Consider the following 16027-nt stretch of genomic DNA (forward strand, 5'->3'; position numbering starts at 1 on the left):
AAAGTACAAAAGCTGAAACTTTTCAGCCTGATCTATGGTTTCAGCAACACACGGATCATTCAATGAAGTTGCTTTATATAAAAGCATGGTCACTGACTGTCAGAGCTGTTTTACAAAGTAAATACACACAGACACCAGCAGCTTTCAAATATCGGGCTTTATTGATAGAAGATGATGCCTTCTTGCCACCATGCCACACACACACACACACACACACACACACACACACAGACCACACAACATGTTATACAACTAAGTGCAAGCTATTCTGCAGTTAGTGCATGTCTTTTTGTCAGTTTATGTGTTTTCAAGGTCATGTGGAGGCCTAACTAACGGATGTGTGTTGAAACCAGAATAGCTGGTAATAAGCGGGGTTGACCCATGGGACCTCTGAGAAGAAGAGAACAGAAACTGTGGAGTTTCTACTGTGATGAACGTCACACTTCATCACCTGCCTGCCTACGACCCCACTTCCTCCACACTACTCTCAGTTGCCTGCAATGCATGTCAGATCCCCTGCTTACATGAAGAGAAATGGCCGCCACTGGGTAAATGCTTTAAAAACGACATGTCGTCCTATCATACACCACTGAAGGGACATTTAATCAAAGTCATGGAGGATAAATTAGTATCTCTGGGACTTAAATGATATATTCCTTCACCTGTCACATTATAGGACTATATTCTATTTCAGCAGCTGCTTCTATAAGGAGTTAAACCACAGAATATCCTGTTTGTTTTTGTCCTCACCACTTTTGTGAGAGCAGAAAAACATCAGAAACAGCATTTAAACCATTATGTGTCTCTCAAACTCTCCAGACAAATGACAAAAAAAAATGCTAAAGAAATAATTTGGATCCAGCTGTTAAGGATCCAGAGATATGTTGGCCTTTGTGTGACGTTATCCACAAAGAAATAAACTAAATAAAAGTCTTATTAGCCATCCAATGTCAGCTGGGCTTACCTGGGGCGTTTCTGAGGCTGGTCTTTCGTCTGTATATGACAAACCAGACAACCAGAGCTACGAAGGACCCCACTGTGGCCACCGTCACACAGATCCACAGAGCTGGACTAAGCTCCATCATTGAGTCGGCCTGGGCACTGCGGACCGTGGATTTCAGCTGGACCACAACAGGTGGCTCTGAGGGGGAACATATTGATTAACTACCGTAACGTCTCAATATTATAATATATCCAAAATGATTATATAGGATATGAGCAGAAACTGGGATTTATTAGCATTGATTGGTTCCTAAAAGAGGAACACAGCAATGAGAAACAAGTCAGTCAAATCTGAAAATAGTGTTTTTATTTAAGACGAGCAGAGGTTTTTATTGTGGTTCTGAGGCCTGTGCCTTCCCCTTCAACAGATCACTATATAATGTGTTTTTTTGACTCAGAGTAAAAAGTGGCCATGAGTCACAAGTCAAAGTATCTCCAGAACAAAGACGGGTTCAAAAAGGTTTTAAGACTAAGCCTAAATAGAACATCTCTGCTCAGAAAGCCGACAAAATAAAAGAAAAGAAAAGAATAAAGGAAGAGGGTCAGTGAAACTCACCTGTTGGTGGTTCAGGTTCAGGTCTGGTTTCTGCCCTGTTGATACAGGAGCTTACGAGGTTGTCCCAATATTGGCCAACAGGACATTTCTTCTTGGTCATGGCTGAAGCAAAGTGAGCAATGTGGAGACCTCTTGCTGTTACCCTTCCCTACACTTTGTGTTTGTGACACAAACAGAGAACTGTGAGACACGAAGAAGATGTGTGACAGAATACATGAGTGCCTAACAGACGTTTCAGTTCCTCCATTTCATAGGAAAGGGTGAATCACTACATGTGTCCCTGGGGGCAGAGAGAGAGAGAATGAGAGAGAGAGAGAGAGCTCACTGTGTTTGAAAAACAAAGAGGTCCTGACCTCAGTTTGGATTAAATATTGTATGATTGTTTGTCCATAGTTAATTGGTGAGGATATTGATTTATTAGAAATGAAGCTCAAGCTTAAGTCAGTTAGATTATTCTTCGGCATGCTTGCGTGGTTTCATTTTCCATATCATCCTGCTGTTCACACCATTTAGACATGCTCACTCATTATTTCCTTGCTATCATTTTCTGGGGCACAGCACTGCATTGGTTTCATCTTGCTGTTGCACATTACCTGGACACCTGCTGCAGTTTCTCCGTGTTTAATACATTCATGCTGATGTTAGGCATGCATGCACCTCCACATCACTGCTTAGGCTTTGCAGATTAAACAGCTGCCTCAGCAGGGTCATCAGCTACCGCAACCAGCATCTCAATGGATTTATCTTGCCGCTCTTCAGGGTAGATGGCCCCTCAGTGCCAAAAAAAAAAAAAAAAAACTCTCTTCAGAGACTTAATTATCATTATTATTATTATTGAGAGTTACCAATCAACCTATTAAGTGCATATCTTTGGACTGTGGGAGGTAGCTAGAGTACCCAGAAAGAACCCACATAGACACAGGAAGGACAGCCAAACTCCACACAGAAAGGCCCCGGCTGAGGTTCAAACCAGGAACCTTCTTGCTGTGACAGTGATAACCACTGCAGATTTCGATCATGTTTGTCTGTTTGTTTAGCTCACTAATGAGACCACAGGCTTCTAAAACATCAACATACTAACATCTGTCATACTAAAATCATAGCAGGCATGATCAGGCAGGCAGCTGCAGGGCTCCACAACATCTAAAATGTTCTCTGTAACTTCTTGTTATTGACAGCAGTGAACTTCACCAGAAACTCTTCACTGAGGTAAATGACGACATTTTAAAGCTGCTTTTATATTATTTGAATGTGCAACAAGCGGAGTTATCTCCCCCAACACAAAACACTGATTATCTGGCACCAGTAAAGGTGAAGTCAGAGAGACAAGCCTGCACTGGAACAACTTTAATAAACAATTAACACATGAAATGACGGCATGGTGATAAGAAACAGAGGCTTATACAAAAATACAAACCAGAGATATTCTTATTTTGCACATTATAAGAAATAGATGTACATACTAAATCACAGCATCAGAGAGGATCAACAGCCCTGAGTATTGCACTGATTGTTTCATTTACGACTAAAATCATAGTTGTTGCATGTATGAAAACATTCAAGCAAAAATGGCATGAAAACTGATATAGTGCATTGATTCTGCATTTTATAAAACATATAAAGTTACTCTCAGTGTTCAAGGCACAGGGTATAAAATATACATCTGATTTCTCCTGTATTCCAAAGTAAATCATCCAACAAAACGTGTTAAAAATACTGATTTAAAATCTGATTGTCAGATCATTTGGTGGAAGGACGCTTTCTGTTACACACAGAATTCAAGAAGATTTAAGAAGAAAGCATATGTTGACTGGACGCAATTGTAGACTTTAAGCAGTAGTTAAAATAAAAATAATAATTGTACAGATTGTACCTTTGACCTATTATTACTCTGAAAGCATTAGCCAGAACACACACACACCTCATGGCTCAAAGAGAAGAGGCTGCATCCTGATGAAGGTGAAGTTGTAGTAGTCAGGCAGGCCCTGGTGGCTGATGTTGCTGAATTTATCCCAAATGAATGGTGGGAGTCCGTCCTGCGTTGTTGGCCCGTTCACTGCCTCCGCCTTGAAGTCCCCAGCCATGAGGAAATCTGTTACCTGGACGTAGAACAACACAGGAGCCAGAGAAGATCTGAGCATTTGATTTTCCAACCTAAGTGACATCTATTGCTGTGATGCAAGATCAGTGTGAAGACAGGGCACTACCTTAGTGTCATAGCAACCGGATGGTGAAGGACTCATTTTATTCAGGTCATCACGGCAACAGATGGACTTGCAGGGGTTACCCTTGGAGTATGGATCCTTCTTGTAGTCTGAAAACAAGTAAAAAATGTTACACGAAACACATGGCATTGGCACATATAACACTTAGAGACGCTTGGGGGTGCTACTCTTAAACCACAAATAGCTCAATCACTTCCAGACCAGTGTGTAGGATTTAGTGCCGTCTAGTTGTGTAGTCGTGAAAAAAAGCAGGTTCCAGTTGATTTGGAGACCCAGCTAAATGTGGGTCATATAAACTAACCAAATGAGGCAGAGCAACGCACCATTAAACCTCATGATGTACTTCAAGGAGTCCAGGTCTTTGACATAACCTTGGTCGCGACGAAAGATCTTGGCTCTGGGACAGAGATCATAGGAGAAGTCGTCTCCGTACTCCTCCCACATTTGTCCATAACCACTCAGAGTGTAGATCTTCTGGTGGAAGGGGACGTTGTAGGATGGCCAATAACCTGCGGTAAACAGAGACAGCAGGAGGGAAAAACTCTACAAACGTCCAAATGAAACAAATACTGTAGAAAACAGTTTTGCTGTTACCTCTGCGCAGAGCCTGTGTTTGGTCAGAGTACTCCACCAGCCCCGGGATCTGCTCCACCACAGTCAGAGCGCCATCCTCAACACTGTGATTCAGCTTCACTTTGCTCCTGTCCAACACCATGTACTGGTTGTTGTATGTGCCTACAAGAGTTAAAAGTGGATGATGGTGGAAGAAGAACAGTGTGAATATTAAATATATTAAATATCATGCATGTAAAATGGGACGATTATAAAACACCTAAACTGCATCAGATGCCGGTTGGCCTTCTGTGTCTGTGAACCACCACTGGTAAATGGACAGCATTTTTATAGTCACAGTCGGTCAGACACTCTCTGGAGGAGCCAGGGATTACTAAGTGTTAAGCAAGTCTTGCATGGTGGAGGCTCATTGACCTTGGTGGGTGATGCTTAGGTTGGCAGCAGTGTGAAGTATAGATTAATTTACTACTTCAACATCCAGTTTTATTGATTTACTTTAATGGTCTTGAACTGTCATTGGCCTTTTGATGTATTTATTTATGTTGTTATTACTATGTAATCACTCACCAGAGTTGTACTTTGAGAATGTTTTGGCCCACTCTTCTCCAGTATGTGCCAAACTGTGAGCCAGTCTGACCCTCTGCCATGCCAGCAGGCTGTTGGGGGTTATTATATCAAAAAGGGAGGCATTGAAGACATTATTAGTGGTCTGGGTCATCATCAGCCCACTACCCAAAAGGTAGAAGTCATCCAGAGACACGAGGAAACCTGAAAAGAAATATAAGCGTTTCTGACCATCTTCAAGAACAAGCCACAGTTGTGTTCACAGCTACGTGGAATAACTGACTACAGTTATATACGGAAAAAAATCCTGGGGGCTATATACCAGGGTAGCTGCTGAAGGACAGTTTCCCAGTGGCTGTGTGGGGCTCGCTGATGTGGAAATCCCAGTGTTTGTAGATCCGCATTGTGGCAGCGTACGTGTACCAGCTGGAGTGGGCAAACAGGAGGTTCTCAAACCCGGGCAGCATCTAAGGGAGAAGACAGAAAACGATTGTGGAGTTGAATTTAGCGGTCTATATGGTATTCACGTGTCAGCAGAAATGACTGGTACTATGTCAGTAAGATAAAGAGAACTGGTAGCACTTTGCAATACAGCTCGATTACAGGAATGTGTGACTAAAATGATAGAAAACAATGTAGATCCTTGTACTTGGTGTGACTGTGGCACCAGAATATGGTCATCTTGGATTTCATTCCATAAGGCCTATTTCCCACCCTGCACAATACACATTTTCACAAATACAAGAATGTGTGGGAGCTCTTTGTTTATGTAGTAAATTGAATTACATACACTATGGCATCCATGGGAACACTAAGTCCTGTTTTCCTGGTGCGGGCATTAAAAATGGTCAGAGCAGAGGAATGCGCACTTTTGCAGACTAAATTCTTCACTGACGCAAAGAGAGAGTTTTGTCCTTTTAATAAGCAGAAGAAGAATATTCTCTCATTTTGCCAAAGCACCAGTAACTTTGTTTACAAAGGAAATTCATCCTTCGTTGGTAGTTTGGCATTTCGCTCTTTGAGCACACTTACATAATTCATCTGATTTCAGCTGACTTGCTTTACTGATTTTGAACAATATAGGAGCTTTGAGGACCACCACTTATCTGTTGTAACACTGCCTTCTGTGTTGCTGTGTGTATTCTTTATATAAAGAATAAAAACAGCCTGTCTGGATTATGTTTTGACCTCTGACCTTGATCAGTGCAGAGCAGTGCCCCATTCCTGGAAGTTTGAAGCTTCTGAGCGAATGGTTGGAGGTAGGGACCAAGGCTGGGATCAGATCCAGCAGGTCTCCCACTGCATTCAGGAACTGGACATCGAACAGGGACAGCGGCTATGGGAACCAGAGAGAGATTAGCTACTGGTCAGCAAATTAAAATGAGCAGTACAGCCACCAATTCACAAAACAAATCTCTCAAAAGAACAGATGAGCACAGAAATCATGACTTTTCAGACCAACACTACACTATTCATGCTGCAGTTTAACTTTATGTTTTCTTTTATTAACCTTCTAACAGATGTGAATCGACACTTGGATGTGGATCAATTCACAAAATCAGTTTTCACTGATGGATGTCGTCAGAGAGGAAGTTACAACACATTGCAGCTTATGCTGAGTTCTCCTTGATACGTTTCTTGTTTCATAAATGGTTACTATGTGGCCTAGTTCTGTTTTTGAATGAGGTTAATTGGAGGTTAAAAATGTCGATGTAAGAGTCTGATGAGAGGTGTGCAGCGACAGTAGCCAGCTGAAAAGCCCGCCAACAGATGTGAATCGACACTTGGATGTGGATTAATTCACAAAGTCAGTTTTTTAGTAGTTCAGACTACAGATATCATTTGTGCCGATGCGAACAATGACCTTTGTGATATCAGGTTAATCGCATGGAGGACTTCAAGGGCTTTCTTGGCTATAACATGGACCACCTAGGATATTTGTACCCAAAGTGGATAATAAACTTACCTGAAGAAATATCTGCTTTTGATCTACAAGGCGTACAGTTTCCTGTCCCTTTAAATTTTAGAGTGACAAAATGTGATATGTGATCACAAGTTTGGTTTGTAGTGGATGTTCCTCATTTTAAGTGAGAAGTTGCCAGAGCAACATTTAAAATAGTGCACCAGACAGTTTACTTTATGAAGATTTTCTGAGCCAGGACACTCACACACTTACAGATATTTATACACATTTATACACCCTCATTTAGAACAGTTGCAGTTGTTTCTTTTGCATGTATTTTCCTGTGGATTTAAACATTTTAGATATTTGCATTTTCATTGTTCTAGTGAAATATTCTTCTTCACTGATGCATTTTGCTGTGCGTATACAGGACTCATATGCATGTAAAAAAGCTAAATACCTTTTTCCCCTTTTTTTTGGCCCAGTCTGCAACTCCTGCTTGGAGCCCGTCCACCTGGGCCACAATGAAGCCTGTGTGTTTCCACAGAGGATCAGAGCTCTTGTTCAGTTTCACCTGCTCTCTGGTCCACGTGTCCTGCTTCCTACAAGTACAAGAGTGAATTTGCTTTTTTACGGTCATCATTAGTCATAATTAATAAATAAATCAATAAATCTAAGCCACACTACACTCAAAACTCGGCCTAGTATGAGCTAAAATGAGATATAGAGGATATGAAAGATGGTGACAGTGATGTGTGACTCAGATTGTGTCTGTGACCGCTACTGTAGATTCTAACCTTTAAAAAAGGAAACGAGAGGAGACTCACGCCATGAAATTCTTAATGGGGGCAATGATCTTCGGGTCATGGATCAGCTGTGGAAACATGTTGGTGTAGTGATCCATCATCTGCCTGTGGAGGGAGAGTATGAGTACTAATTAATTTAATCAAAATAACAAAAATACAGCATTTAGAATCAGTATGGAATCATGAGGGGAAGCTGGTGAAGGTCAGAGATGATCCAGGTGTCTTGCTGTGTTTCTCATCTCTCAAAAATCAGACATGTGAGGGACATTAACAGACGTCCTTATGAAAAGATGATATTGAAATAGTGAACATGGCAGCACATCCATGAAACTTACTGTGCTGTGAGGAAACCTTCGAGGTAGCCGGCCAGAAAGAAAGTGATCTCATCAGTTTCAGGGGTCAGTCCATACCCGGCACGAATCTCTAGGGTGCTCCAGCCTGTAGTGGACAGGGTATCATTCAGATACCCGTATGCATCTCCTGCCGTCTCCAGCACCCCCTCTTTCAGCAGGACGGTCTTGTGTTGGGGGTCCCAGTACACTGTGGCTGCTGTCATCTCTGAGAAGACATCAAACAACATTGAGGACATGAACAAAACAATCTTGCACAGATCAATGGTGGCATATACTAAATATGTGACAGTATGTTGGTGTATCCAAACTATGTAATTTGTTTTAGTTTGACATCTACTTAGGTCATAAGATCAGATATCCCATTCACAAGAAATCTCATATCTCACCACTGTATATCTGTATTTGTTCTTACTATATTTTATTGGATTATGTTAAGATGCCTTTATGGATATGAACGAAAATGAAAGATAAAACTAAATCACTTCAGTAGCAGGAGTCCTCCTGAGTTTGGGGATTACCTTACAGTACATAGTACACAGAGTTTATCTCAGCCTCAATCACAGCTGACATAGAGTGTATGTTTAGAAAAGCGATCATACAAAACAGCATGCATGCTCTCAGCAAAACACTATTTGTCACTGAGCAATAAAGCCATATGATCACCACATGAACTCGGTCTACTTACTGTCAGCAGAGGCGAAGGTCGCAGCCACAATAAAACAAAGAAACACACACACCCTCTCTACTAAAAGCATGCTGCGTAAATGCATTTTAAAAAATCTAACTGTAGAGAGGAGACACCGATCGTCCAAGTGTGGTTTAAGCGAAGAGGAAATCAGTTGTCATATGGCGAAGGGAAAGTACGAGGGACTCTAAATGTTGGCGAAGCGGAAGGTTATTGGCTGCGGCCAGGAGGAAACGGGAACAACGTGTGCATGTGCCCAGTGGGAGGGAACAAAGCAGTCCGTATTTATCTTAAAATCAGGTAAGTCTTATTTAACACTTTTCGTTTTAGAGTCACAAAAGGAGGCAAAAGACGGATCACCCCAGATGGGACTCGAACCCACAATCCCTGGCTTAGGAGGCCAGTGCCTTATCCATTAGGCCACTGGGGCTCTGCAGCTCCTCCTGGGCATCAAACTGATATTTATAGAGACGCAAACACACATTTATATCATAGGACATCTGTATTTTTATATATGTATGTATGTTTATATATGTATGTATGTTTATGTATGTATGTATGTTTATGTGTGTATGTTTATTTAGTTTAACGGACACTGCATCTTAATCAGTATCATTGGTAACACCTGTTTACCTGACTATTTCACGTCAAAATGGCTGCTGTGAAAAAGGTCTGTTAATAAATTGAACCTCAGAATAATCTTGTAATTTAATGTATAAAAACACACACACTAACATTTAAAGTTATGTTCTTATAAAATATGTTTTTAACATGTGCATTATTTTATTAATGGTTTTAAAACGTTCATATAGTCAATATAATAATCAGTTAAACAATAATCTAAGCTAAAACGCTACAGGTATCTATCTTATTCATTACATGACATATGTTCAGAATAAGAAAACAAGAATACACGAAGAAAATGTTCTTTAATTCACTCATTGCTGACTGCAGGACAGTGTGATCTGATGTGATGCTGCCCCCAAGTGAATGTTCCCAACAGTAAATCACAGAAAATGCACAAAAATCATCTTCAAACGCGTGAATAATTAGATTCACTATAATATAGAATCAATCTTAAATATATTTGGACAAAAAGAATAAATAAATAAAAAGTGGGAATGACAAGAAAAGGAACGCCAAGTTTTTTTTCCACACCGTCTCCCTTTGTACAAACTTATTTACATGTAGTGTTTTTTTGATTTTCCAGTGTTTCCACACAGTGGTAAAGACAGAAACATTACCAGAGTGCGGCATACATGTTCATTTTCATGGGAGGTGAGCAATGCAAGCGGAGTGGTCCAGGAAAACAAGACGTTTCAACTTGAAGCGTACAGTATGAAAAAGACTTTGGTTGTGAAGATTTTGTGTGGTAAATGCAAGTCCTCCCATGTGTAACAACTAAAAATGTGAATAAAAACAAAAAGGAATGTAACAGAATTATCATTATCTTCATATTTTCTATATTTATCCACTAGTGTGTTTGTTAAGCTGAAGAGAAACTGTCTCTGTAGTGACATTTACCACAAAATAACATTCAGGGAGCTAAATAAATGCAGAATATGGCAAAGAAAACAACAAAATAAAAATGTAAATATCAAGATATAACTTAGCCCACACACATTAAACTTCATAAAGAGTAAAGAAGGCACACCTCATATGCATATAAACCCTACTCTGCATCATTAAAACCCCTCCATAACATTCACATTAAAATAAAGGTTAGTCTCTCTCACAGACGTGTGGAGGACAGTCAGGATGAAGAGACAGTCAGAAGGATTTATGATAAAATAAAAACAAAGCTGTTGATTTTAGAGGATCCCAAGAAGGAGACACAGCATCATAGCAGCAGTTTCAGTAGTTTCTGTGACAGTGTTATCCATTTCAACTGCTGCATCACTGCAAAGATCACTGCGCGGTGAGTGCATTGATTAAATGCAAGTGAAGAACAGTTATGTTTGAGGGGTAGACTTCATCTCCACAACACACACACACACACTCACACACACACACACTCCTATGCGTCATCTATCAGTTTCTCAGCACCGTTCTCTGCTTGTCTGCCTGTGTTGCTTCCTCCTTCCTCTCTTCCTACTCCTCCCTCCTCCTCCTCCTCCTCTTCCTCCTCGTCTCCAGCGTAGGAGGAGAGCGACTGGCTGCTGTAGTTGATCATGGTGCGGGAGAGGTCCACTTCGATGGGGAAGACGTCCGCCTCCTTCAGGACGGCGTAGCACTCGTCATAGTAATGTGACATGCCGGAGACGAAGCGCTGCAGCTGGAACACAATGTCCTGGACTGTATGAAGACGAGACAAGGGGAAAATAATTTTGTATTCTTTGTTTGTGCATTTCTGCCAATACCTCATGTTGTACAATTTGAATTATAAGCATGATAGCTTCTCAAGCTGTGTATATGCTTGGAGTCGGTGACATCGTCCCATTTGTAGAGGATAGAGAGAAACTGATCTGGTGTAATGACAGTGTATCAGCAGTGACAGTTTACATCTGATAGTGTGAATACCTGTAGAAAAAACTACTACAACTACAGACCGTGTTTCTGATCCAGCAGCTCGATCTTCTCCAGAACGTCCTTCCTCATTTTGGCGAAGCGGGCTCGAGCTTCCTGTCGACACCGCAGCACCAAGCGGTACTCGTAGTTCCCGGTGCTGACACGATACAGAGGCTCTCCCATGGCCTGCAGGAGGAATCACGTTATTTACTGCTTTGGATGACATTAGTACAAGAAAAATCTTAAAACCTTAAATCTAATTTATATCCTAATGATTCAATTCTTCATGCTAGAATTCAAATGGAAACTCACAATACTGCTGTATTCTTCATCGTCCATTTCCTTCACCTTCAGGCAGTACGACTGAAAGACACAAAGGATTCAGACTTTATTTCAGATTTTCTTGTGATGGCTGTACGTCGCACTAAAACTAAAAAGGCACAGGGAGCTGTTCGCTCACCAAATATTCAAACTTCACGTCGAGGTACTTGCGGATGGTGAGCTTCGTGTCTGGTATGGCCTTGTGAAGGTACGTGTTCAGATCGTGGAGCATCTGCACAACGAGATATGAGATCAGACAGGAGATCTACACAACGGAGCACAGCAGGGTTGTTGGATTAAAATTTAACCAATCTTGAATCTCTAACTCACAGGTTTGATTGTCTTCAGCAGTTGAATGCCGTATTTCTCAATGCTGCGGTGAGCATCAGCAAACTTCACGAAAGCCTCGCTGGCTGCAGCCTGGGGCTCTCGTACCCCGATGACAGAAAAAACATCCCCAAACGCTGAAATGATAAAAAAAAACAACCCCAGATATATTAAGACAATGAAGCTGAGATAATTTCAGATCTATGAAGATGATCTGTCTTGTGGTTTTCTCTCTTTCTCGTCAACATCAGAGGTAAGAAAAAAAGCGGCAAAGTAATTCGTAATACTTTCAATTGCATGTTTTGACTTTGATCACAGTGGCTCACCTCTGTGAGTCTGAGAGAGCTCAAAGAAAGCTCGGAGAAGCCTCTTTGTGTGCTCCATCAGTCCTACAAGCAAACAGAGGAATCATGAGACACGGGGCTGAACAAACACAGATCAGATTACTGATTCTCAAAACACAGATGATGAATTCTGAGTCATCGCACTGAAGTTTCCTGAAGGAAAAGTTTTGTTACCTTTGTAGAGCTCTGCTGTTTTCTCCAGCTCTTCCAGCCTTTTGACCAGTCCATCTGTAAGGTTAAATAAAGACATGTGAGTAGAGCTTTATATATAAATCAACTAATAAATCATAACGCTCGGGATAATAATCTCACCGTTGCATAGAATAGCTCTACTGAGTCCAAGAGCATCTGCTGTGCCGGAGCTCAGATTCTCCACCAGGCGGTGTTTGACTTTTTTCAGCACTGAAACACACAAAATGTATTTAATGCACACCACAGCACCGAGTACAAGTCGCTGTGATGAAGGAAGAATGATCCACACGCTGCAATACAAACTGTACTACAGTGAGAATGTGTCTAGAGGAGGAGATACCTATATCAAGAGACTTCCCCTGTTTCGGGTCCGCCTGCAATTTGTTGTAGTGGATTGTTGCTTCTCCCTGTGAAAACATAAAGAGACACACCGTTTAAATCAACAGCACAAAAATAAAATATCTGGATATACATTATTTAGACTTTGCTAGGACGCAGATGTCCTCTGCCGTCATTACTGTCTTTCAGAGGCTCAGTTTTAAAGCTAGAAACTGTGTCATCATATGAACCTAAGAAGACCTGAAGGCATCAAGTGGTACCAACATGACGTTGCTATCTTGCCGGAGGCTAAAAAATGCTTTTAATAAGGGAAAAACTAGAGGTCCTTTAACCTCTACCTTCAAGATATCTGAATGAAAATGGGTTCTATGGGTACCTATGAATCTCTTGACAGACATAACCACTTAAGATATGAATATTTCTACATACTGGGGTCCCTAAACAGCATAAATCAGGGATGACGTATGACAAGGACAAGTCAAGGATAATCACAGCCTCATTAAACTGTTTGCATGTACTGCTGACCTGCTCTCTCCCCCTAAAGATCGCCCATCGACTCGTAAAAAAGACAAAAGTGGGTCTGTGGTACGGAGGAGTGGAAGAGATTAAAAGAAAATTCTGTCTTAATTTATTTAACTTTATTAAACTCTAAAAATTAACAATGAAACACAACGTGTTTGTGAACTTTTCCAGCTTCATGGTGCCGAGGGTTAAAGTCACACTGAGTTTTGCACTGACTGAACAACAACAACACAACCTAATCCTTAAAATCCCACAGTGCACCCCGACTTTAATCCATCACACAGGAAGTTGTGGAATTTTTGGGGGCGAACAAAAGGCGACAAAACCAACACAGGCGCTCTGCATCGGTGACGTTATCCCGAAAGCTATGCGCTATTCTCCTGACCTCTTTAGCACAACTGAGCAAGCCAGTGAAGTCCACTGCTGCTGATAAATCTGCAGCCACAGCCGGACACAGAGATGTGAGTAATGATTTATTACTTTTGCGTGTTTCTACACGTGTTAATATGTGTTTGATTTTTTGAAAATTAGTTTACAATCCTGGACATCCTGGTGTTGTTCAGGTCTGTGATTCACTGTGGACTGTGTCATTTCATTGCCAGCGTGTACCTGGACAGCTTGAATCATCTTGGCCACTTCCACTTTAGTCTTTCCCTTCACTGGTTTCCCGTTCACGCCTGTGATTTCATCACCTGCTGCCAGCGTCCCATCCAGAGCGGCCGGGGTGTTATCGAAGACCTGAGACGATACAAACCACATTATAAAAAGGTACTAATAACAGAGTGTGGACGTTTCCCCTCTGACTTAATCAAATGAAGCTTCACTGCTATTGTATCAGGCTGGTAAGGTCACAATTAATAATGGCATGAAGTCAGATGTGTTCTCACGTTTAATTTTGAAACTTGAAACATGATGGAAACGTTCAGTCAGACGGTTTCAATTGATTGTTAAGTGCTGTACCTACCTGGACAATGTAGAGACAAGGACAGTACTGTGCTCCGCCACCAATGCTGATCCCAATAAGGTTATTACCATCTTTCTTCAGACACACAGTACCAGGTACTGTTGGTATTCCCCTGTTGAAGAGAAAACATGATATACTGAGTATAACAATAATAATAAACATAAAGCTCTTAAACTTTACAAACAGTTAGTTTGATAATGAGTGGAGAGTTCATATCAGGAAGGTTTAGTCTAACACACTTATCCATGGTTTTAAGGACTGAGTGATCTCTCAGTCTAACGTGGTTTGATTTTAAGAGTTCCCACACAGTTAATACACCGAAACACACGCTGGATCATAAAAAGGGAAAACACAACTGTAACTCACAGTTTGTCCTCCTCCAATTCATAGTCCATGTCTGTGAACATCGCAGGATAGTGTCACCGCCGTCTCTGTAAAACCTGTGGGAGATTAAGACAGAACTCATTAGGTTGATGTGATGGAGACAGCTCCTCTCTCAGTCTGAGCTCTGTCGATCTGCTGGGAAATACTGTATCCATAGATTTGAATAAACCTTTTTCATAGCAGCCTGTTCAATTCAATTTCATCTATACAGCGCCATATCATAACAAAAGTTATCTCATGACACTTTACATACAGAAAAACTTCCTTTTAAACAGGCAGAAACCTCGGGCAGACCCGAGCTCATTGGGGGAGGATACAGATGCACAGCAGCAGCAACTCATTAACTAAAATACTAATGATGGTCAAACAGAGTCAGGTTGTTACTGTTGCTGCACTAAATGGGATGGATCCTTAATTTAACGTCAGACACTTCATGTGTTCGTGTAAATCAGCTCTGCTGGACAAACAGCTGCTGACAGACTGCTGCTGTTATCCAGTCAGGTGAGTCTAAATGCGACAGTTAACCGAGAGACGTCTACATATGCGTAAAAACAAACTAACAAACTAACTAACGTGCATGTTTCTGTTTGCAATAATAAGTCAAGAGACAGAAAAATGCGCTAACGCTGGCTAACTAGCTGCTAGCTGCAAACATTAGAATACGTAAAAAAAAAACGAGTTACCTTTTAACAGAATAGGCACCAGTTTCTCATACAAATGTCTCGTACTGGGCATAAAAAAACGAAAACAGCTTTTAAAATTCTTCCTTCAGTGAGAATTATTTTAAATACCTGGATCCACTGACAGCTGCTCTGTTTACTTTCTTTGCTCACTTCCGGCAGGGTAGCGGAAGTTGTTGTTGTGAAAAACTAATATCTTTTTCACTGATCACATTTATTTAACTCCACATTCTTCAGTAGGAGTACAACGGATATTTATTAACTTTGTTATCATCTAATATAAACCTTTTTTATGCTGTCTGTGATATATAAATCCAGCAGCATATTAAAAATCAGGAGTCTTCACTGCCCTCTGGCGGCCACAGTGAAGAACAGCAACACATTAAATTTGTCAAGTTAGCGCCAATGTAGACTTGATAGCACACTATAACTTCTGGTGGGTACTTTCAAATTAATAGTGACGAAAGTAAAATTAATAAATTAATATTAAAATGATTAAAATGATTAGTAAAATTAAAGATATATACTAGGCATAAAAAACGAAAACAGCTTTTAAAAAGTCGCTTCTTTTAGTGGGAATTATCTTAAATTTCTTTGTTTACTTTCTTTGGTCACTTCCGGCAGTGTAGCGGAAGTTGTTGTTGTGAAAAACTAATATCTTTTTCACTGATCACATTTATTTAACTCCACATTCTTCAGTAGGAGTACAACGGATATTTATTAACTGTGTTATCATCTTATATAAACCTTTTTTATGCTGTCTGTGATATATAAATCCA

The 16027-nt window shown here is 40.7% G+C and overlaps 3 protein-coding genes and 1 non-coding gene across 5 annotated transcripts in view; 1 reads left to right on the plus strand and 3 right to left on the minus strand.

The window, feature by feature from the left end:
* Window positions 1-2889: 2889 nt before the first annotated feature.
* On the minus strand, window positions 2890-8984 carry plbd1a (phospholipase B domain containing 1a). The gene is made up of 11 exons (XM_010747193.3): window positions 8668-8984; window positions 7965-8187; window positions 7651-7734; window positions 7284-7425; window positions 6116-6256; window positions 5243-5387; window positions 4924-5124; window positions 4378-4518; window positions 4107-4292; window positions 3766-3872; window positions 2890-3657 (listed from the first exon to the last, which is right to left on the minus strand). Exons 1-11 carry the CDS (start codon window positions 8750-8752, stop codon window positions 3481-3483), a joined length of 1632 nt encoding a protein of 543 aa, XP_010745495.2. The 5' UTR covers window positions 8753-8984; the 3' UTR covers window positions 2890-3480.
* A 40-nt stretch (window positions 8985-9024) lies between these two features.
* Window positions 9025-9097, minus strand: trnar-ccu (transfer RNA arginine (anticodon CCU)). Its single transcript has one exon. It is a non-coding gene; the product is annotated as a tRNA-Arg (tRNA).
* Window positions 9098-9577: 480 nt separating this feature from the next.
* On the minus strand, window positions 9578-15473 carry pick1 (protein interacting with prkca 1). 2 transcript variants are annotated; one of them, XM_019266936.2, is made up of 13 exons: window positions 15360-15473; window positions 14551-14624; window positions 14185-14296; window positions 13830-13958; window positions 12700-12766; window positions 12480-12569; window positions 12342-12395; window positions 12150-12212; window positions 11827-11960; window positions 11636-11728; window positions 11488-11538; window positions 11217-11361; window positions 9578-10962 (listed from the first exon to the last, which is right to left on the minus strand). In XM_019266936.2, the coding sequence occupies exons 2-13, from the start codon at window positions 14589-14591 to the stop codon at window positions 10685-10687; spliced, it is 1257 nt and encodes a 418-aa protein (XP_019122481.1). In that variant the 5' UTR covers window positions 14592-14624; window positions 15360-15473; the 3' UTR covers window positions 9578-10684. The 2 variants fall into 2 exon arrangements, with proteins under 2 accessions (XP_019122481.1, XP_010745494.1); XM_010747192.3 differs by having other exon boundaries at window positions 15252-15418.
* LOC109142217 (galectin-2) overlaps window positions 14864-16027 on the plus strand; it is a 12922-nt gene continuing 11758 nt past the window's right edge. Inside the window, exon 1 of the mRNA XM_027285833.1 lies at window positions 14864-15069. The gene's annotated coding sequence lies outside the window, so the exon portion shown is untranslated. The remainder of the gene's footprint in view (window positions 15070-16027) is intronic.

Source organism: Larimichthys crocea, chromosome XII (assembly GCF_000972845.2).
Source record: "Larimichthys crocea isolate SSNF chromosome XII, L_crocea_2.0, whole genome shotgun sequence".
Classification (NCBI taxonomy): Eukaryota; Metazoa; Chordata; class Actinopteri; family Sciaenidae; genus Larimichthys; species Larimichthys crocea.